The sequence below is a fragment of the Anser cygnoides genome, chromosome 9 (assembly GCF_040182565.1).
Source record: "Anser cygnoides isolate HZ-2024a breed goose chromosome 9, Taihu_goose_T2T_genome, whole genome shotgun sequence".
NCBI lineage: Eukaryota > Metazoa > Chordata > Aves > Anseriformes > Anatidae > Anser > Anser cygnoides.
This window is the reverse complement of record NC_089881.1, coordinates 17,631,598-17,650,968: the sequence shown is the minus strand read 5'-3', so window position 1 is coordinate 17,650,968 and position 19,371 is coordinate 17,631,598. Positions and strand designations below refer to the sequence as shown.

At 69.3% G+C, this 19,371-nt stretch overlaps 3 protein-coding genes across 6 annotated transcripts; 1 reads left to right on the top strand and 2 right to left on the bottom strand.

The window, feature by feature from the left end:
* Window positions 1–320: 320 nt before the first annotated feature.
* On the bottom strand, window positions 321–3,585 carry EEF1AKMT4 (EEF1A lysine methyltransferase 4). The gene is made up of 3 exons (XM_067002530.1): window positions 3,429–3,585; window positions 2,205–2,488; window positions 321–623 (listed from the first exon to the last, which is right to left on the bottom strand). The coding sequence occupies exons 1-3, from the start codon at window positions 3,583–3,585 to the stop codon at window positions 321–323; spliced, it is 744 nt and encodes a 247-aa protein (XP_066858631.1).
* ALG3 (ALG3 alpha-1,3- mannosyltransferase) lies at window positions 3,464–6,525 on the top strand. The gene is made up of 9 exons (XM_067002688.1): window positions 3,464–3,845; window positions 3,972–4,071; window positions 4,170–4,317; window positions 4,622–4,782; window positions 4,875–4,995; window positions 5,220–5,425; window positions 5,597–5,674; window positions 5,858–6,001; window positions 6,103–6,525. The coding sequence occupies exons 1-9, from the start codon at window positions 3,584–3,586 to the stop codon at window positions 6,290–6,292; spliced, it is 1,410 nt and encodes a 469-aa protein (XP_066858789.1). The 5' UTR covers window positions 3,464–3,583; the 3' UTR covers window positions 6,293–6,525.
* Window positions 6,526–6,690: 165 nt separating this feature from the next.
* On the bottom strand, window positions 6,691–18,652 carry VWA5B2 (von Willebrand factor A domain containing 5B2). 4 transcript variants are annotated; one of them, XM_048076800.2, is made up of 23 exons: window positions 17,209–18,652; window positions 16,001–16,254; window positions 14,219–14,373; window positions 13,900–14,061; window positions 13,500–13,731; window positions 13,239–13,393; window positions 12,796–12,927; window positions 12,564–12,688; window positions 12,255–12,431; window positions 12,062–12,172; window positions 11,726–11,931; window positions 11,535–11,649; window positions 11,280–11,465; window positions 10,996–11,170; window positions 10,628–10,917; window positions 9,349–9,574; window positions 8,929–9,267; window positions 8,724–8,861; window positions 8,485–8,604; window positions 8,234–8,311; window positions 7,987–8,056; window positions 7,659–7,767; window positions 6,691–7,340 (listed from the first exon to the last, which is right to left on the bottom strand). In XM_048076800.2, exons 3-23 carry the CDS (start codon window positions 14,355–14,357, stop codon window positions 6,738–6,740), a joined length of 3,888 nt encoding a protein of 1,295 aa, XP_047932757.2. In that variant the 5' UTR covers window positions 14,358–14,373; window positions 16,001–16,254; window positions 17,209–18,652; the 3' UTR covers window positions 6,691–6,737. The 4 variants fall into 4 exon arrangements, with proteins under 4 accessions (XP_047932757.2, XP_066858784.1, XP_066858786.1 ...); XM_067002683.1 differs by lacking the exon at window positions 16,001–16,254; XM_067002685.1 differs by lacking the exon at window positions 16,001–16,254 and having other exon boundaries at window positions 13,512–13,731; window positions 17,209–18,651.
* Window positions 18,653–19,371: the final 719 nt, after the last annotated feature.

Below are 19,371 nucleotides of genomic sequence, written 5' to 3'. Positions count from 1 at the left end.
TCCGCGGGGGTGTCCCCCTGTCCCGCCTTGTGGGGGGGGACCCGGGGGCCGCCCCCCCCCCGAGACGGCTGCCTGGAATTAAACCCGCTTCGGCTTCATTACCGGCCGCAAAGCCCCGAGCCCTGGCTGCTCTCCAGAGGAGCACAGCACGGGGAGGGGGGGGAAAGGGATGAGCGAGACGTGGCCCTGTCTGCCCCGCTCCCCCCCCCCGCACAAGGAGCCCCCCAGGAGGATGAGGAGAAGCCCCCCCCATCGCTCACACCCCCTAAATCCATACAACCAAGGCACAGAGGAGGCGGGGGGGGGGTTGCCCCGCCAGGTCACAGCTGGATGGCCAGCAGGTAGTCCTCGTCCTCGTCCTCGTCCAGGGGGGGCGGCGGGCTGGGGGGCGCGGGGGGGTGCCAGAGCCGTTCCCCCAGGGCCAGGTCGGAGGCGGCCAGGGGCTGCCCCTTGCACATGACGTAGAGGAAGTAGTGGAAGGCGTCCCCGCAGGCGGCGTCGCGGCAGGCGGCGTGCCGCAGGGACCAGCCGAAGGCCTCCTGCGCGTAGTGGGGGGCGCGGAAATGCGGCTGGGCGAAGGTGATGGAGAGGAAGCGGCCCCCCGGGCGCAGCACCCGGCTCACCTGCGGGGAGAAAGCGCCGGGACCGGGCCGGCAGGGTTTTTGGGGGGGGGGACACACACACGGTTAGGTTCGGCCCCGCAGACCCGTCTCCATCCCCCGAAAATCCCCCTTGTACCCCCCACATCCCAAACCCCTCCATCCCGTCGCCATCCGGCACCCGTGCCGCCCCCCCCCCCCCCCCAGGGTGAAAGCCCGAGCCGTTTTGAGCCCCGACCCTTTTAATCACCATTTTCTCCTGGCTGGAACTAAGCCCCCGCTAATAGGATGGAAAAGAACATCAATTTTCTTGCTTGGCTTTATCCAATGTCAAAAGGCTTTTACGGCCGGCGCTCGCGTGCTCGGCATGCAAAGGCAGTGCCTGGGGGGCGGGGGGGGCAGCCCCCAGCGCCTCCCGCGGGGCCCTGCGTCGGCACCGGGGGGGTCCGACCCCAAAAACTTTGTGCCTGTACCCTACACCCCATTAACACAGCACTAACGGCCCCTGCTTGGGAAGGGAAACCTTCCCATTTGCCTGGCCAAAGTGGGGTCCCCCCCCCTTCGCTCCCCAATAATCAGGTTTGGGGACCAGCCCTGTGGTGGGTGCCCCCCCGGGGGTCCTCACGTCCCCCCCTGGCCCCCCAGGGAGGGGGGCAGCAGCTGATCCCGTTACCGCGAGGGGCTCCCTAAGAGGATCGCGGGCAGCAGCCGGGGGGGCGCCGGCGTGGGGGGGCTGCTCGGGATGGCGGTGCCATAACGGAGGTTGCCAGGTCAGGGCCGGGAATGAGATGGGGAAGGGGGGGCTCAGCGCGGACCCCTCCTGCCTGGCACGGAAACAGCACCCTGAGTGTTGGGCGGGGGTCCCGCATCGCCCCAAAAAGCCATGTGTTAGGAGGCTGTGAACCCCCCTGGCCCCCCCATGAGAAGGGAGCAGGGGGTGGGATGAGGACGCCGGCCCCAGGAGGACCCCCTGTGGGAATCAGCGGGGTCTGGGGCACGGCGCCGTGCCCTGCGGTGCTGGGGGAGGGCAGGGATTGAGCAGAGGATTAAAGAGGGAAAAAAAAAAAAAGAGAAAAAAAAGAAAAAAAAAGCTAAATCCTCGCTGTTTGGCCAAGTGACAGGGACTGGCATGGCCAGGATGCCGAGGGCAGCCCCGCTGCCCGCAGCGTTCGGAGCCCCGGGCTCAGCCGGGCAAAGCCTGAAGCCGGGGGGGCGCGAGGGGACGAGGGGGGGCTCCCAGCACGCGCCCCCCCCCGCCACGGTGGCTTCATCCCGGTCCCCGCTGCCAATTAGCAGGGACCCGGAGGCATCGCCCGTCCCCGTGGCAACACCACGGCCCTGTCGATACCCCGCTAACGAGATCGAAGATGGGGGGGGGGGGCACAGGATGTCACCTTCCCCGGGGCTGGCAGCACTGCGCCCCCCCCCGCGCATCCACGCACGGGGACGCATCCTGCCCCCGGCGCAGAGCATCACAGGGGGCAAACAGCACCGGCTGCGGGGCTGCCGGGGAGGGGACGGGCATTTTCCCCGTCCCCGTCCCCGTCCCACCACCACCACCCCAAACACCCCCCGGCTCCGGCGCTCGCGGCCGTGCCGCCGTACCTCCGCCAGCACCCGGTGCATCGCGGCGGCGGCCCGGGGCGAGACGCGCCAGGGGTCTTTTTCGTCCGCCAGCAGCACGTCCAGGGTGCCCTTCTCCAGCACCACGTCGAAGGAGGCGTCGGGGAAGGCGAGGGCGCGCATGTCCATGACGGCCCAGCGCAGGCGGGGGCAGCGGGCGTAGCGGGCGCGCATGGCCTCGATGCAGGCGGGCGAGAAGTCGATGCTGGTGACGTCCCGGTAGCCCCGCTCGTGCAGCTCGTAGCTCAGGGCGCTGGTCCCGCAGCCTGCGCTCAGACGGGGGCGGGTGCTGCTCAGATTGGGGTCGGGGGCGGGGGGGGTCCTGGTCCTAACTGGGGGGGTCTCGACAGAGCTGGGGGCTGCCCTGTCCCAGCTGGGGGGTCCCAATAGGGGTGGGGGCTTCCTTGTCCTGACTGAGGCATCCCAATAGAGCTGGGGGCTTCCCTCTCCCAACTGGGGTCCCCAATAGAGCTGGGGGCTGCCCTGTCCCAATGGGGGGTCCCAACAGAGCTGGTGATTTTCCTGTCCCAATGGGGGGAGTCCCAACAGACCTTGGGGCTACCCTGTCCCCGTGGCCCCAACGGGGGGGGTCCCACCTACCCCAGCCAGGCCCCAAGCCAGGAGTTTCCTGTCCCGCTGGGGGAGCCCCACCTGAGCTGGGGGCTTCCCTGTCCCAACTGGGGGGGTCCCAACAGAGCTGGGGGCTTCCCTGTCCCCATGGGGGTGTCCCACCCGAACCAGAGGTTTCCCTGTCCCACCTGGGGGGTCCCCACCCGAACCCGAACGCACCTCTTGTGCCCCCCCCCCCCCGTCCAGGACCCAAGCAGGGGACACAGAGGTGTCGGTGACCCCAGCACGGTGCCACCGGGGGGGGGTCACCCACCCACACACACACGGGGCGGGGGGGGGGTGTCGTTAGCAGCAGCGGGCTGAGCCGCTAAGGGGATCGGCGATTCCACCCCTAATCCCCCCTAATCCCCCCCACACACACCTAATCCCCCCCCCGACCCCCCCCCAGGTGGGATTATCACCCCGGTGCCGCCCTGCCGGCTCCCTCACAGCCCCCGGGAACCCCCCCGGTACCTCCCGGGACTCCCCAGGACCCCCCGGGACCCCCTCCGGTACCCCCCCAGGACCCCCGGGACCCCCCCCGGGACCCCCCAAGACCCCCCCGGTCCCCCCCCATAGCCCCGGGGGGGCCCCTACCGAGGACGAGGACGCTGTCTCCGTGCCTCAGCTCTGCCTCCAGCAGCTCGCTGAAGCGGCCGAAGCCCCCCAACCACTCCCGGGGCTCGGCGGCCCCCTCCCGGTACCGCTCGTCCCAGTAACGCCTCTCCCGGTACCGGGGGGGGTCCGACCGCATGGCGGAGGCGGTGCGGGGACAGGGGGATGGCGGGGGGGGGGCGGGGGAAACACCGGGCGGCTTCCGGGCTGCGCCTCGTCCCGGCGGGTCCGGCTGGAAACGCGGCCCCGGCGGAGGGAGGGAGGGCGGCGGCATGGCGGCCGTGCTGCGGCGGGGCCGGCGGGCGGCGCTGCTGGAGCCCCGCTACACGCCGCTGGTGGCCGCCTGCCTCTGCCTGGCCGAGGGGGGGGTCAACCTGTGGGTGATCCGCAGGGTGCCCTGTGAGTCGGGGGGGGTTAATTTTTTGGGGTGGGGGTTATTTTTTTATTAATTTTTTTTTTTTTGGGGGGGGGAGGCCGGGGGCAGCCTCACAAGGCTCACGCTCGCTGCCCCCCCCCCCCCCGCAGACACCGAGATCGACTGGAAGGCCTACATGGCCGAGGTGGAGGGCTTCGCCAACGGCACCCGCGACTACACGCAGCTGCGCGGCGACACCGGGCCGCTCGTGTGAGTGGCGAGGCCGCGGGGAGGCCGTCCTCCCTGGGGAGGCAGCGAGGGGTCCGGCCTCTAACCCCCCCCCCAACCATCCCCATTTCTCCCCGCAGCTACCCGGCCGGCTTCGTGTACGTCTTCCTGGGGCTCTACTACGCCACGGGGCGAGGCGCCGACGTCCGCCTGGCGCAGTACATCTTCGCCGGCCTCTACCTCCTCAACCTCCTCCTGGTCTTCCGCATCTACTGCCGAACCAACAAGGTGCCCGGCCGGCCTCCGCGGGGCTTCCCGGGGGCTGCGGGGACCTGGCCTGGGTGGAAGGGGTGGTGTGGGGTTGGGGTCGGGCGGCTGGAGGGGCTCGGCAGCGGTGGGGTGGGCTGCTGGTGGTCTCCGTGTCCCCTGGTGGTCTCCATGTCCCCCAGTGGTCTTCGTGTCCCCCGGTGGTCTTTGTGTCCCCCAGTGGTCTTTGTGTCCCCCGGTGGTCTTCGTGTCCCCCGGTGGTCTTCGTGTCCCCCAGTGGTCTTCGTGTCCCCTGACGGCCTCCGTGTCCCTCTGTCCCCGCAAGGTCCCCCCGTACGTTTTCTTCTTCATGTGCTGCGCCTCCTACCGCATCCACTCCATCTTCGTCCTGCGGCTCTTTAACGACCCCGTGGCCATGGCCATCCTCTTCCTCGCCGTCAACCTCTTCCTGGAGGAGCGCTGGTCCTGGGGCTGCCTCCTCTTCAGGTGCGGGGCTGCCGGGGCTGTGCTCGGCGCCGGGGCCTTGCTGGGGGCACCCCCGGTGGGAGGCCGCAGCGGTAACTCTGCTCCCCGCCCAGCCTGGCCGTGTCGGTGAAGATGAACATCCTGCTCTTCGCACCCGGGCTGCTCTTCCTCCTCCTCAAACGCTTCGGCCTCCTGGGCTGCATCCCCAAGCTGTGCATCTGTGCCCTGCTCCAGGTAGGTCCCGGCGCCTGAGTGCCTGAAACCCCCCTGTGGATGCGCTGCGGCCCCGGCACCTGCCCTGGCCCCACGCAGCGAGCTGGGCCTTGCTGAAGAAGCAAATCCACGGGGCTCCAGCCTCTCCCCGCCACCCCGTGCGGTGCCGGAGGCCTCGGGAGGTGTTGTGGGGTGATGGAGACCTGGCTTGTGGCTGCTGCGAGGTGCTGGTGCGTGTCCGGCAGGTGGTCCTGGGGCTGCCCTTCCTGTTGGTGAACCCCGTGGGGTACCTGAGCCGCTCCTTCGACCTGGGGCGCCAGTTCCAGTTCAAGTGGACGGTGAACTGGCGCTTCCTCCCAGAAGAGGTTTTCCAGAGTCGGGCTTTCCACGTCCTGCTGCTGCTGGCTCACCTGGCTGGCCTGGGGCTCTTCGCGCTGCACCGGTGGCACAGGTGAGAGCCGGGACTCCCCGCGGGGGCTGGTCCCTCTCAGCCTCCCCCCGTGGGGCAGGATACAGCCCCCGTGCCCCCCCAGAGATCTGGGGTTGTGTGGGGAAGCTACTGCTCCGAGAGGGTCAGGCTCACAGGGGAAAGCTGAGACCACCGTTTGTCCTTCCCTCTCAGGTCCAGCGAGAGCATCCTGTCTCTGCTAAAGGACCCCGCCGACAGAAAGCACCCGTCCCCTCCGCTGAGCGTCAACAATATCCTTTGGCAGGGCGGGCAGCAAGGAGAGGGGGAGAAAGCGGGGCAGATTTTTAGGCTTGGCCTCCACAGGCTCCCTTCCACCCCGCCGTGAGGACGAGGTGTAAGGGAGCTGTGCCGCCGGGCTGGGGAGCCGTTGCGGGATCGCGCCGTGTGCGTTCGTCGCCTTAATGCCCGCGCACAGATCGTCTTCGTCCTCTTCTCCTCCAACTTCCTGGGCGTCTGCTGCAGCCGCTCCCTGCACTACCAGTTCTACGTCTGGTATTTCCACACGCTGCCCTACCTGCTGTGGTGCACCCCGACTGCCAAGCTCGCCCACATGCCCAAGTACGTGCCGGCATGAGTCGGGGCCACACGTCGCCGGGGCTTTGGGAGCCGGGGGGGGGGCTCTCGTGTCTCCCCCGCTGACCCCCAGCTTCTCCCCGCAGGGTGCTGCTGCTGGGTGTGATCGAGCTCTGCTGGAACACCTACCCCTCCACGGTCTGCAGCTCCCTCTCCCTGCACATCTGCCACGGACTCGTCCTGCTCCAGCTCTGGTACGGCACGGCCCCGCTGCCGGCCCCGCACGTGCCCCAGCCGAGCAAGAAGCCCGCTCCCCTCTCCAAGAAGGCGCAGTGAGAGCGTGGCTGGCCGGACGATGGGAACGGGCTCTGGGACTGCTCCTTCTGCCTGGTCTTCTTCCCACCCAGCTCCCAGGCTGCCCCCGCTCGCCCCGGGAGGGCCCCGAGCCCTGGAACTGTGCGAAGGGGGCAGTGCGGGGACCCCCCAGCGGGCAGGACTTCTCCAATAAAGGGGGCTTCAGGAGCCCTTCCCCAGCCACAGTGTCCTCGTGCTGTGGCAGCGCCAGGAGAGCTGTGCGTGAGCCTGTCCCACCTCCAGGGGTTCCTCGTTCCCTGCCTGCTCCTTCCCCCGGGGGACGGCTGGGAAGGGAGCGATGCTCTCCAGGGCTCCACCGAGCCCCGGCGTGGGCTCAGCAGGGCTGATGGCTCCCTGCCCTCGACACAGACACGCACACAGGCAGCAAAGAGCCAGGCGTCTTTATTGGGGCCCCCCCCTCGGGCCATCACACGTTGTTGGGGTTGTAGCACAGCATGTTCAGCTTGATGTTCTCGTCCCAGTGACGCAGCAGCAGGAACAAGTGCCTGGCTGCCCCTTTGAGGCAGCCCACGTCCACGCCCTCGGGCAGCCGCTGCGCCTGCAGCCACGCGTCCGCCTTGGCCGCCACCAGCTCCCACTCCTCGAAGAAGCCGGCGCAGCGGTGCTCCAGCCACGCCAGGGCCACGGCCGTGGCCCAGCTGGCGCTCTCCAGGTCCTCCGGGCCCGCGTCCTGCCAGCTGAGGCCGGCCTCGGAGGGGGCGGCCGAGTGGGGGCCGGTGTCGGACTCGGAGCCGTGCCCGCTGTCCGCCTGCGCCCACACGGCCGCGCTGGGCACCTCGGAGCAGGTGCTGTGGGATGGGGGCGAGCCGGGCTCGGGGGCTGCTGCCGGCTGCTCCTCGGCGGAGGGTCCTGCCCCGGGGCTGCTCTTGGCCACCGGGGACGTGGGGCTGAGGCTGGCACGGTGGGAGGCGTACGGGGAGGCCCGGCGCAGGCGGTCCAGGGGGATCTGCACCACCTCGGAGAAGCTCTCGGTGAGCTGGAAGGGCCCCCGGGCTTGCTGCAGCTGCACCTGCAACGGGGGGGGTGGGAAACTGGAGGGTGGCAGGGGGGGACTCAGACCCTCTGCAGTCCCAGTACGCACGGTTGGGGCGTCAGGGACTGCCCAAATCTCCCCCCTCCAAGAGCCCGCAGAGGCCCCCAGGGCCATGCAAGGACACAACAGCGCTCGTCTGAGCCGCTGGATTTGCATCCTCGGCTGTTTCGGCCAGGCTGCTGCAGCTGGCGAAACCGAGCATCTGCCCAGGGTGGCGCAGGTGTGGGATGCGTGACCCAGCGCGGGGGTGGGTGGGGGGGGACCCTGTTTGACCCCCCAGGGACGGGTCCCTACCAGCGGGAGGTAGTCGTGGCTGGCGCTGGTGCTGGAGTGCTCGCTCTCCGGGCTGAGGCAGTGTGGGCGCAGCGCCAGGCTGGGCCCCCTGCGCCGGCTCAGGCTGAACCTGCCCGGGGCAAACAGCGCGTTAACGGGGCAAGGGGGGGGCCCCCTTCCGCTGCCAGGCTGCCGCAAGGAAGGGGTTGGAGCGCTGACCCCCACCACCCCACGTATGGCACAGGGGACGGCTGACCCACAGCCCCCAAGGGGCGGCGCTGCCCCTCTCCCCGTGCCCTGTGGGGTGCTGCGTCCCCCTGCCCCGGGGCGCGGTGCGGGGCGGCCTCACCTGGAGCCAGCGATGCTCTCCGTGGATTTCTGGGAGCCCATGGAGGAGGTGGAGGGGCTGGTTGGGGGCCCTGGAACGGGAAAAGCTGAGCGTGGCGGGGCCGTGGTGCACGTGGAAGCGTTCATCCCGCGTGCCCTGCCCGGTGAGGGGGGTTCGGGGCACGGCGGGTGCCACAGCTCGCGGCTGCCAGCGCCGCGGGGCTCCACCGGTGACGGGGCAGCCCCTGTCCCTCACCCCCTGGACGTACCGTTAGTGCCGTTCTGCTTTTCCCAGCCCGAGGTGGCGGAGGAGACACTGGCTGGAGACCCGGGGACCTCGTCCCTCTCTGCAAGACAGCAAAGCCCCGAGGGCACCGCGTCTGCCCCGTCCTCGTGGCACGGAGCTGCTGCCCCCTCCCCAGCACGGGGCAGAGATCGGCATCTCCTCCTGGAGCCTTATGACTTGGGGGCAGGTCACCAGCAGTTCTGGGGACACCCCGCAGTGCCCAGAGCCCCGTACCTGCGCCGATGAGAGCCTCCTCCTGCTCCTCCACGTCCCGCTGCCGGCCCAGGCTCGCCGAGCCGCTCTGGTGCCGCCAGCTCCCGGCCGTGCCCGTGCGCGGGTGGCTGGCCGAGCCGGCTGCAAGGCACCACGCCGGCTCAGCCCGTGCCGTGCCCGCTCCCCTCCTCTCCCGCTGTCCCTTTCCCATCCCGTCCCCCCCCCCAGCTCCGCGCCAGGACCCCCACAGCCCTTCCTACCTCTGCCCCACACCTGCGGGGCCGCGGGCAGCGCTGCCCTCGTGGCTCCGTCCACGGGCACCACGCAGGTGTAGAGGGAAGGCACGTTGCAGGCTTTGCTAGTCTGCATGGCTTTCAGGCGAAACCGGCGGGCGAAACCTGCCCGGAGGGGGCCATTAGCGGGGGGTGACGAGCAGCAGGGACCGGGACGGGGACCGGCACCCACCCTGCTCCAGCTCGGCCTCCCGCTGAGCCGCCGTCTCGCTGTCCCGGATGACGGAGCGTGCCGCCAAGCCGTGCAGCGGCTTCTCCCCGTCCACGCCCGCCCGCCGCGGGGGCTCCTCGCTGCCCGTCCCATCCCGGGGCCGCAGTAGGGACTCGAGCGAGGCCGTCACCTCCCAGGACACGGGTTTGCCGGCCCGCAGCCCGTGGATCACCACGTGGCAGCGCAGGGGCAGGCAGGGATCGCCCTGGCTGGGCTCCCTCGCCTCGGGCGACGCGCTGAAGAGGTAGGAGGGCTCCACCAGCATGTCCCAGTCCAGGTGGGTGGGCGAGAGGAGGTTATCTGAGCGGCAGAGGACGCGGGCTTGGCACGGTGGCTCTGTGTGACGCTGAAGCCGCCCTCGTCCCCCAAGCCACCACTCACTCGACTCCCCCACGCTGTGCTGCAGCCGCGGCGTCTTGGGGCCCAGCTGGTCCAGCCGCCCCTCCAGGGACTGGTTCCTCTTCTGCGACACCTTCTCCAGGGCCCGGCAGAGCCGGCGTGCGTCCAGCTCCCCGTGCGGCGAGGAAAAGCTGCGGCCGGCCAGGGCGGCTCGTGCCAGCGCCTTCTGCCGCCGCGCCAGCTCCTCGGTGCTCAGGGCCGCCGGTACCTGCGGGGAAGGCTCACGGCGAGCCGGTGGTCACCGGCAAAGAGCCCAGACAGGGCCCGGCCGTGCCAAAACGCGACGGGGCACCCGCAGCCCCAGCCCCAGCCCCGCTCTGCCCTGCTGCTCCGCAAGCTGGCACCCGCGACCCGCCAGCCTCCCCGAGCAACAGACGATGCTCACCAGGCGCTTAACGCACGTGGGAAGGACTGATTGCACCGAGACGGGGGTTTGCAAACACCTGGCTCAGGCTGACGTGGAGAGGGGAGGATTTCTCGGTGATGTTTGAGCGTGCGGGGGCTCAGTTCGGCTGCTCAAGGCTGGAGCACGCCCTGGTGCCTGCCCGGGCTTCAGCCTGGAGCTGGGGCAGGGCAGCAGCACCCGGCTGCACGTCACCCCAACAGCACGGGGGGATCATTTACACCACGGGGAAATCACTTACGCTTGACATTTCAGCTGCAAAGGCCACCAGCTGCCCATGCTATTGTGCAGCGGGAGTGGGTTACCTAAGCCGCGCCAGGAAGGAGCGGCAGGGTGTCCCGGAGCCTGGTGACAGCTGGCCTCACCTGGCCTCGGGGCCGTCCTCACCCTGCTACCAGGGAGCAGCCACGACCTGGCTGGATTTTAAACCCAGCCGTTAAGCAGCCGAGACGTGCCGGTCGCTAATGAAGCCTCATTCGCCTTTGGCAGAGGGCTGAGGAAGCCGGGCAGGAGCCAGACCACCCTCTCCCTAGCTTGGCAGGCTCGGTACCTGGTGCCAGCCCAACTGCTTTTGCTTGATTCCTGCAGCATCGACGAGGACCTGAGCTGGCTGAGGCTTCGCTTAGCCGCACGGCTGCCTACCAGCCCGGGGAACGGGAGGGGACCGGCTATTTGGTCCCCCAGCTGTCCGGTTCCAGTGGGACAAAACCACGCGAGGAGCCTCCTGGCAGCACCCAGAGCTGCACCCTGCTCGCAGTCCAGCCTCCAGCCCGACAGCCACGTGTCCAGGCACAACGGGGCAGCGAGACCCCAGCTACGCGGGGACCAGCCCCAGTGCCGCGGGTGGATCAGCCTTACCTTGACGGCAGCCGGGGCCGGGGCCGAGGGCAGCGGGGCGGATTTGGTGGAGGACTCGCAGAGGGACAGGCTCTTCTGGCCCTGCTGGGAGGCGGCGTCGGGGGCCGGGGAGCCTCCCTCGGGGGCCACGTCGCGGGAGCCGGTGGACTCGCTGCTGGTGGAGCTGCGGGAGAGCAGCCCCTGGCTGCGGTCGGTGCTGACGGAGCAGTGCGTCAGGACGTACTGCTCCTGGATGTAGGAGGGCTGGTAAATCCGCTTCCAGATGTCTCCCCCCGAAACGAGGTCCGTGCCTGCCCAGCAAACGGACACCCCGTCAGGACGCTGCCCCCGTGCCACCCCCACTGCTCCCGCTGCTCGTCCCCACTCACTGCGCTCCGACTCTTCCGTGCCACCAGCCGAGACCTCCAGGGAGGCCTCTCCGGAGCCCGCGCTGCCTCGGGACGGCTCGCGGCGCTCCCCGGACACCGGCGGCCGCGTCCCCCCGGGACTGGGCACCTCGTCCTGCGAGGGGACAGCCGAGCCCCGGCGAGCCCTGTCCCAGCCCTGGTGGAGAGAGGGTCCTGCCATCAGCCCCGTCACACAGAGCCCGGTGGCACCGCCACGCAGGGGGCCAGAAATGTGCCGGGGAGGTCTGCAGGGCCGCCGGTCTCACCGCCGGGCGCCTGTCCCGGAATCGGGCGATGCTGTACAGGGTGCAGTAGCTGACGAGCCGGTCACCGGGGTACAGGGCCGCGATCTCGGTGGGCGAGAGCAGGGCCTCGGTGCTGTCGGGGACGTACCAGTCGATGGTGATGTCGCTGACGGCCGGCTCGATCGCCTTCTTCAGGGACTTGATGAGCTGGGGCGGGGACAGGAGCTGGCATCCGCCCCGTGGTGCCCCCATTCCCTGCCCCGCGCCGGGCCCTACCTTGGGCTGCAGCCTCTCGGCCGGGCTCAGGAACTCAGCACGGCCCCGGCTCAGCTTGGCCATGGCCGTCAGCAGCCGCCGGCACGCCCGCGGGCCCATGCCAAAGCTGAAGCACCTGCGGGAGGGAGCCATGCACCGAAAAACCCCATTTTTTGGGGGAAAAGCGCCGTGCCACTGCCGCGGTGCCGTACCTGGCGGTGCTGGCCTGCCGGCGCACTAGCTGGAGGATCCTGCCTGCGCCGCCCGCCGCCGCCGCCGCGGTGAAGAGGAAGAGCTGCCGGGGGTAGCCGTGGTGCAGGGGCTGCGCCAGCGCCCAGCTCAGGGCCGCCAGGAGGTCGGGGCCGCCCGTGGCCGCCCGCAGCTCGCCCAGGTGCCGGCTGGCGCGGCACAGCGTCTCCTGCCCGCACGGACAGACGGACGGCTCGCGGGGACAGACGGGAGCCCCGTGGCCACCTGCCCGTGGGGAAGGGGTCAGGGTGGGGAGGACGGAGGGGGCCGGGGGCTGCGCTTCCCCCGGCAGCACTCACGTTGCTGCAGAGGCGGCTGGAGGGGAAGAGCGGCTGGACGTCGGAGCCGAAGCCGGCGATGTTGAGCAGGGTCCCCGACGGGAGGCTCTTCAGGGCCACCAGCAGAGCTTCCTGGGGTGGCACCGGGGACGGGGAGCGCTGCTAAGGACCCGCCACTTGGTGAGAGCCCCCAGCCCTCGCTGCCCCTCCTCACCTTGACCTTGTCGACGTCGGGGCCGCTCATGGTGCCGCTGCGGTCGACGAGGAAGAGGACCTCACGGGTGACGCTCTGCAAGTCCCCCGGGATGGGCTCCACCGCCGGGCAGAAGTTGAGCATCAGCACGGGGTTGGGGAAGATGTCTTTGTGGAAACGCTTCTGCACAAAAGCCACCTGCAAGCCCGGAGGGAGGGCGAGGGGCTTCCTCGCACCCCTCAGCCCCACAAAGCCCGCACTGGGGTCTTCCTCGCATCCTCCCCACCCCGTTGTCCTCCCCGCGGGCTGGCGGTGGCCGTGCCCCGTCACCTGTCTCTCGCCGCTGCCATCCTTCCTGGCTATCCGCGCGTAGTCCCGGCGGCTCCGGATGTGCGCCTCGTACTCGGGGTAGCTCATGGTGCCTTCCTCCATCACCAGGTGGGGCTGGTGGGGCTCTGGGAGGCAGCGGGGGCTCACAGCCACCCCAGGCCCAGATGCTTTGGGGGGGCCATGCCCAACCTCCCCCAAACCCGCGGCTTTTCCAGGCGCCGGCAGCCCTTACCGCAGGGGTAGAGGATGATCTCCACGTCCCTGTCGTAGCGGTGATGCTCAGCCAGGGTGACGCAGGTGGTGGTGGCGGAGGTGGCCCAGGGGTCGGCGTCGGCACGCAGCGCGTGGGTCGGGCTCTCCAGGCCTGGGGGGGGGGGGGAGACACAGAGGTGGGGGCAGCCCCGGTCGGCTCCGGACCTGGCACGGCCACGGGCCCAAGGACGCCGCTCGCCTGCCAGCGCTGATGGGATTGCCACTGCCGGCGGCCAGGAGCACCCCGTCTGCCCGACACCCCCCGCAGCCTCCATCCATCCATCACGCCTCCGCCGAGGACAGGACGGAGGCTGCTGACTCAGAGCCTGGTGGCAGCGGCCCAGAGCCGTGGCCCTGCCAGGTGTGGGGCGATTTGGGGAGGGGGGGGGGCTCAGCTCGCAGCCCCCGTGCCCCCAGCCCTACCTGCCAGCAAGCAGGGGCCCTTCACCAGCAGCTCGAAGGCGAACTCGTAAGGAAAGGGGTTGCGGGGCTGTCCCCAGAAGACGTCCGTGCTCTCCGCGGGGGCCGCGGGGGCGGGCTGGCTCCGTGCGCCGGGCCCCCCGAAACAGCTGGTGGGGCTGCAAGGGGAGCGGGGTGAGGGCAGCGCCGGGGCCCCCGTGCCTCCCCTGCACCCCCGGCGTCCCCCCCCGGGACGGCAGAGACTCAGGAAGCAGTGAAAATCACCATAGGGCCAACCTGTCGTCACACAAGCTTCCCGGCTCGCTCTCACACTCGGGGGCGGCGGCGACGCGGGGCGCGAGGACCGGGGGGAGGACGAGGCGCAGGGCCCCCCCTGGCAGCGTGGGCAGCTCCTGCGCCGTGCGCAGCGTCACGGCCAGGCTCTCGGCCGGGCCCAGCGAGCCCGTGCTGATGACGAAGGTGGAGCGCTCGGCGTCTTCGTCCAGGACCAGGTGGCCTGGGCAGAGGGGGAGCAGTGAGGAAGAGGAGCATCTCCGCCACCCTCCCGGAGAGGGGACAATGGGATCTCCAGTCCCAAAGACCCCCAGGTATTGGGATGGCCTGGCTGGGGCTCGCCAGCCCTTGGTGCCCCCCCACCTTGCCACGCAAACCCAGCAGCACTCACCGCCGGCACAGCGGCGTGGCCGCCCGGGGCTGGTGCGGCACTCGAGGCAGCAGTCCTGCGCCCGGTGCCGGCTCTGCACCTGGAAGGTGACCCGCCGGCTGCCCGCCGCCGCCTCGAAGCCGGCCACCACCTCCGACTCCTCCAGCGGGTAGATGAAGACGCCTGCGGGCGGGAGAGAGCCCCGAGGCAGAGCCAAGGCAGCGCCCCAAAAAACTCATCCGAGCTGCAGGGCACGCACGATGCCCTTGCGAGGTAAAGGGGCTGGGGACAGGGTGCTCCCCAGCACGGGGGTTTTCAGGGTCCCTGCAACCCCTCTTACCTTCCACGGGCTCCTCGCGGGGGTTGGTGTACACGAGGTGGGCGGCGATGCTCAGGGCGTAGCCGTTGGCACAAGCCTTCACCCTGGAGCTCTTCAGGGGCAGAGCCTCCCAGGAGGAGAGTGCGTACAGACCCGGCATGGTCCCTCAGTGCGGGCTGCCAGGAAGGGGGACACGCTCGTCATCCCCACAGGGGGATGGGACGCATGGACCTGAACCCAAACCTGTGCTCTGGAAATGGGGTCTGGAGCCGAACCTCAGCGCTCTGGAGCCGTGGAGCCCGCAGGCACACAGGACTCCTAGGCACACAGCCGCACGCGTGTCCCCATCTCTCGGCCACCCCAAAGCAGCCTGGCGGCTCTGGGGCCTCCCCAGCCCGTCTCCCCCGCTGGCTGGGAGAGGAGCATCTGCTGCTCCTATCTCCATCCACCCACAGAGGTTACCAGGGCAATTTGTTTAAAAAAAAAAAAAAAGATGCGAGAGAAGCCCGCAGCGTAACTAGGACAAAACAGAGTGCGGTGTTTGCTGGGGGGTTAATAATTAACAACAAGGTCAGCACTGCTCTGAGGAGCGGCACGGAGGGGAAGGCTCTGCAGGGAGGGGACGATGCTCTGCCGCGGGGCAGGGAAGCTTGGCACGGAGGTGCAGGTGTGATGCCGTGGGAGGAGGCTGCTCGGGATGCCTTGCAACCCACAACGCCCCGGAGCAGCATCCCAAACCACTGCCCGGGGTCTGCCCAACGTCTCCTCATCCCCTGCCGCCACCAAGTCTCGTGAAATATTCAGGGCAGCCTGCGTGGCTCTGCACCCCCCCCCCACCGCATGCCCTGCCCGCCCCAAGCATCTGGCACCAAGCAGCCGCGTCCCGCCGCGGGCTTCAGCGCGTGGCAAGGACAAGGCCAGGTAGAAGCAAACCATCTGGTCCCCCCGCCCCGGCGGCCTTCGCCCCAGGAACAGCTCGTGCGGGCATCGGGAACACGAGGCCGGGTGCCCTCGCCCGAAGGGTGCCCCGGTTGGAGCATCCTTGAAGGCAGAGCAGGGCTGAACCTCGGGAACAGAGCTGGGCACGGGGCAGGGAGCCCCCAAGGGGCTGTGTTAGCCACGTGGCTGCATCCCAGGAAAACGAGCCCATCGGGCCAGAGGGGAGCTGAGCGCACCCGGGTTGGCGCCTTGGGGTGGTGCTGGCACGTCCCCATCACCCTGCACTCCTCGCCACCTCCAGCCCCAAGTGCCAGGTGCCCCCGCCTGCTCTCGCATCACACAAGGGGGCACCCTGCCCGCAGCACCCAGCCCGGCTCTGGGGACCTGGACGCCCCCTGCCCAGCTGCCCTGAGCCATTACGGAGGGATTTCACCCCAAAGCCCTTCCATTCGTTCCCAAGGCACCTGGCTCAGCGCTCAGCAACGCGCCTGCTGTTTGCCGTGCCGCCCCCTGGCCGGGGCACGCCGGCTTGTTTACCGGGCTTACAGGAGAAGCTGTCCCGGCTGCTTTTTATCACTCCTCATTGCATTTACACTGCCAGGGTAAACAGGGCCCATCTGGCCCTGCCGCGCTTCCCGCACGCTGCTCTAAGCCCCGAGGTAATGAATAAAACCAGGCCCGCAGGTCCTCGCCCCGGCCTCGGCCTCGGCCCCCGGAGCAGCAAACTGTCCCCGGTGCCAGCGCGGCATCGCCAGCGGGGCCCCGCTCGCCACCTCCAGCACAGCCACCGGCACCTTCACAGCCCCCTCCTCATCCTCCCTGCCCATGGAGCTGCGATGAACACCAAGGCGAGAAGGAGCTCACCCCTCGGTCCGGATAACTTCGTGTCTGCCCTTTCCCCTGCGAGCGGGAGGACTTGTTCCAGGCAGGCTGCTGCTGAAAGCCAGGCGTGCGCGGTGCCCGAGCTCACGGGGCGGCCGTCGGCAGCCGGGAACACCGGCAGAGCTTCCCCTGCTGCACCGACGGCTGCCTGGCCAGGGCCAAGGGGGGTTCAGCCCGGACAGGGGCAAACCCGGTGGAAATTTCCACTGGAGACGAGCGGTGACAGTGGCACACACCTGCGAACGACCGGGATGGGGGGGCTGGGTCCTGAGTCCCTGCGGCAACACCCCACGGAGATCGCATCACCTGCTGCCTGGGGGCACTGCCCCGTGCTTTCCCCTGCCTGCGGGGCAGCCCCGCGTCCCTTAGCCAGGACATGAGGCCCTGGGTGCAGGATCTGTCCCAGCAGAGCCACAGGAGCAGGGGCAGTGCTGCTGCCTTTGGGGCACGCCACGTTGCGGGGAGCCCAGGGCAGTGGGATTTCCCCAGAGGCTGCAAAAGGCAAAGGGCACCACGGGCGGGGGGCTGCCCGGAGCCACGCTCAGCTGGGCTGCCCCCAGCCCTGACCCCCAGCCCTCAGTGCTCTCCTCGCGGCTTTCCCCGCTGGGAAGTCTGAGCGGAGCAGAGCACGGTGCGTGCAGGCACACAGACCGTGTCCAGGACAGACACTGCCCCCTTCAAAGCCCCCTGCCCACCACAGCACACGGTTCCCAGCCACGTTGCTGCTGGCTCAAAGCTCCCTCTTGCCCCCCTCCCCAGCTCTGCCCCCCTCTCTGTCCCGTCCTGCTGCTCTTCCCTCCCCTGAGCCACTAAAACCCCTGGAAAACCGCAGCCCCGTGCCAGGGAACGGGAATTACTTCCCTTCAGGGCACCCCCACAAAAGCATCCCAGCCCCACGGACCCCCCCCCAGCACGGGACGTGCCAGCAGGGCAGCCCTGCAGAAGGCTCCCGCTGCCCCTGCGGCCGCAGGGTGTTTATGGCAGAGCCCGCAGCCCCATTGTTGATGCCCTGGGGCATGGTCCTGCAGTTATTAAAGCCACCGGTGCTGGCTTTAAAGTCCTGGTGGTCTCAGCGCTTTCACGGCCCCGCTGCCTGGTTCCCTTCTAACCCCCACCCCCGCAACCCAGAGCTGCCCCACAAGCAGCTGCGTGAACCCAAAGCACCCCAGTCCCGCTGCCCCAGGCCTTACCTGGAGGACGAGGATGACACAGGGGCTGCGGGCTCAGCACCCCAAGGAGCCGTCTGAAGCCTCTGCCCGGAGTGGGGGGGGGTCTTCCCCTTCGGTGGGGGTCCGCACACCCGGGGCCGAGCGGTGCCGCCGCCGCCCCTCCTGCTGCAGCTCCTGCTCTGGCACCGACTCCTTCACCGCCGCTGCTCCATCCCTCGCTCCCTGTGCCAGCAGCCAGGGCTGCTCCAAGCCCAGCCTCGTTAAAGAGACACGATCCCCGCCACCGTGGCCCCGGGGAGGGCTGGGGGACGCGCTCACGTGTGGCACCGGGGGGTGGGGGGGTCCCAGGGGATGGCCGAGGGGACCAGGCACGGGTGGGTGTCACGGAGCGCTGAAGCAGAGCATCCGCCCCAAACGCGGACACCGCGGGGACCCACGGAGCCTGCACGTGGCACGGGGGGATCCCAGCCCTGAAGAGCAGGAAAAAAGCTGGGGGGGAACTGGGGAGAGCTCAGCCTTTGGGTGAAGAGCACAACAAATAGTCTGCCGGGGAGGGCGCGGGCGGCCAGGAGATGCTGGCACGGGCAGGACGCGTCTGCTGGAAGGGAGATCCTGCTGAGCACAGACTGGGGCGCTGGGAGTCCCCCAGCCACCACCGCCTGAGCAGGACTGGGCAAAAAAACCCAGCAGATTTGGGGCTTATCCCTGCACTGCCTCTTCCAGGCAGCTCCCTCGCCGTGCTGCTATAGATAGAGCTGTGCTGCCGCTGCACTTTTTATAGAGCATGCACGGGGGAGGCACCGTCCTCTCGTGCAGCACCAAACCCACCGTTGCAGCCGCACCAAACCCAGAGCAGAGCCGAGCTGAACGGGCACAGAGCAGGGAGAAGTGGCAGCGGCGGGGCGAGCCGTCCCCGGTCCTCAGCAGCAGGTGATTTCGGAGCAGAGCATCGGCTGGATCTCACTCCCAAACCATCGCAGGCTTCGGGCTCCTCGGCACCGGATTTGGAGGCGGTTGCAGAAGCAGCAAAGGATGAAAACCTCTGTTGGAAGACGCCTTTTGCCGCACGTGGTACCGCAGGGCACGCTTCCTCCTCCCGGCTCGTTACACTGCACTTTAGCCAGCACAATTAGCTGGTGGAGAGGCACTCCGCGGGTCCCCTGGGTGCCTTGAAGAGCGCACTGAGCCGTTCCCTTCCCCTGCGCTGGAGGCTCCAGCACGCCGCCTCCTCTCCCTCTTCTGCACAGCGCTGAAGCGTGCGGCTGCCCTGCTTCCCTGGCGTTTAGGGCTGCAGTGCGAGGGGGCTCACCGTACATTCCCCCGTGCCGGGTGCCACCCCATAACCACACATTCCCCCGTGCCGGGTGCCACCCCAGCGAGCTGCCGCAGGCACAAGGCGCCCTGCAGCGCGCACAAGGCTCCCGCACCCACGGCAAGCACCGCGACCGCTCCAGCGCCGGCAAAAAAAAAAAACAAACCCGCAAGCTTTGATTTTTCTCGGAGATATTGTTTCTAGGCCAAAGCGACGCTAAGAAAAGCTTCCAAACGCGAGCGCTGGGTTGGTGCCACCAGCTGGGGCGACGCGGGGCTCGGGTGCAGCAGAGGCTGTGGGCAGCCCCCGGCGGTACGGCGGGTGGATAAATGCAGCCGTGCCCGGGGTCGGGGATGCAGCGGTGCCTCCCGAGCCGGCCGGCAGCCCCGGGGAGAGGCCGGCTGCCTCCATCCCAGTGCTTGCAGCAGCGTGAGACAACAGCCTGGCGCTCCCTGTTCTGCACAGTCACTGCTCCGCCGCTGCGGCCAGGGAGCAGCCCTCGCTGCGAGGCTGGAAACAGAGCTGAGAGAGCTCGGTGCAGCCGAGCTGGGAGTTGAACCCCACAAGTGTGAGCCGGGGTGGGCCCGGCAGCCCCGCTGGGCACCCGCACGGCCCGGTCCCGCTGCCGGCTGCCCGGGGAGAGCAAACCGAGGGCGAGCCCCAGCCTGGGCATCGCTCCCCAGATCTCCCCGTACCTCGTTGTGGGCTTAACGAGCTGCGTTATCACCCAAAGACAGGGCTGGCAGAGCCCCCCCAGCTGCTCCTAAATCACCGATAAGCCCTGCAAATGTAGGGCTACCCGAGGGACCAGCCCGAAGGCCGAGGGGATGCCGGCTGCGCTCAGCACGCCTGCGGCTCCTCGAGGGGCACAA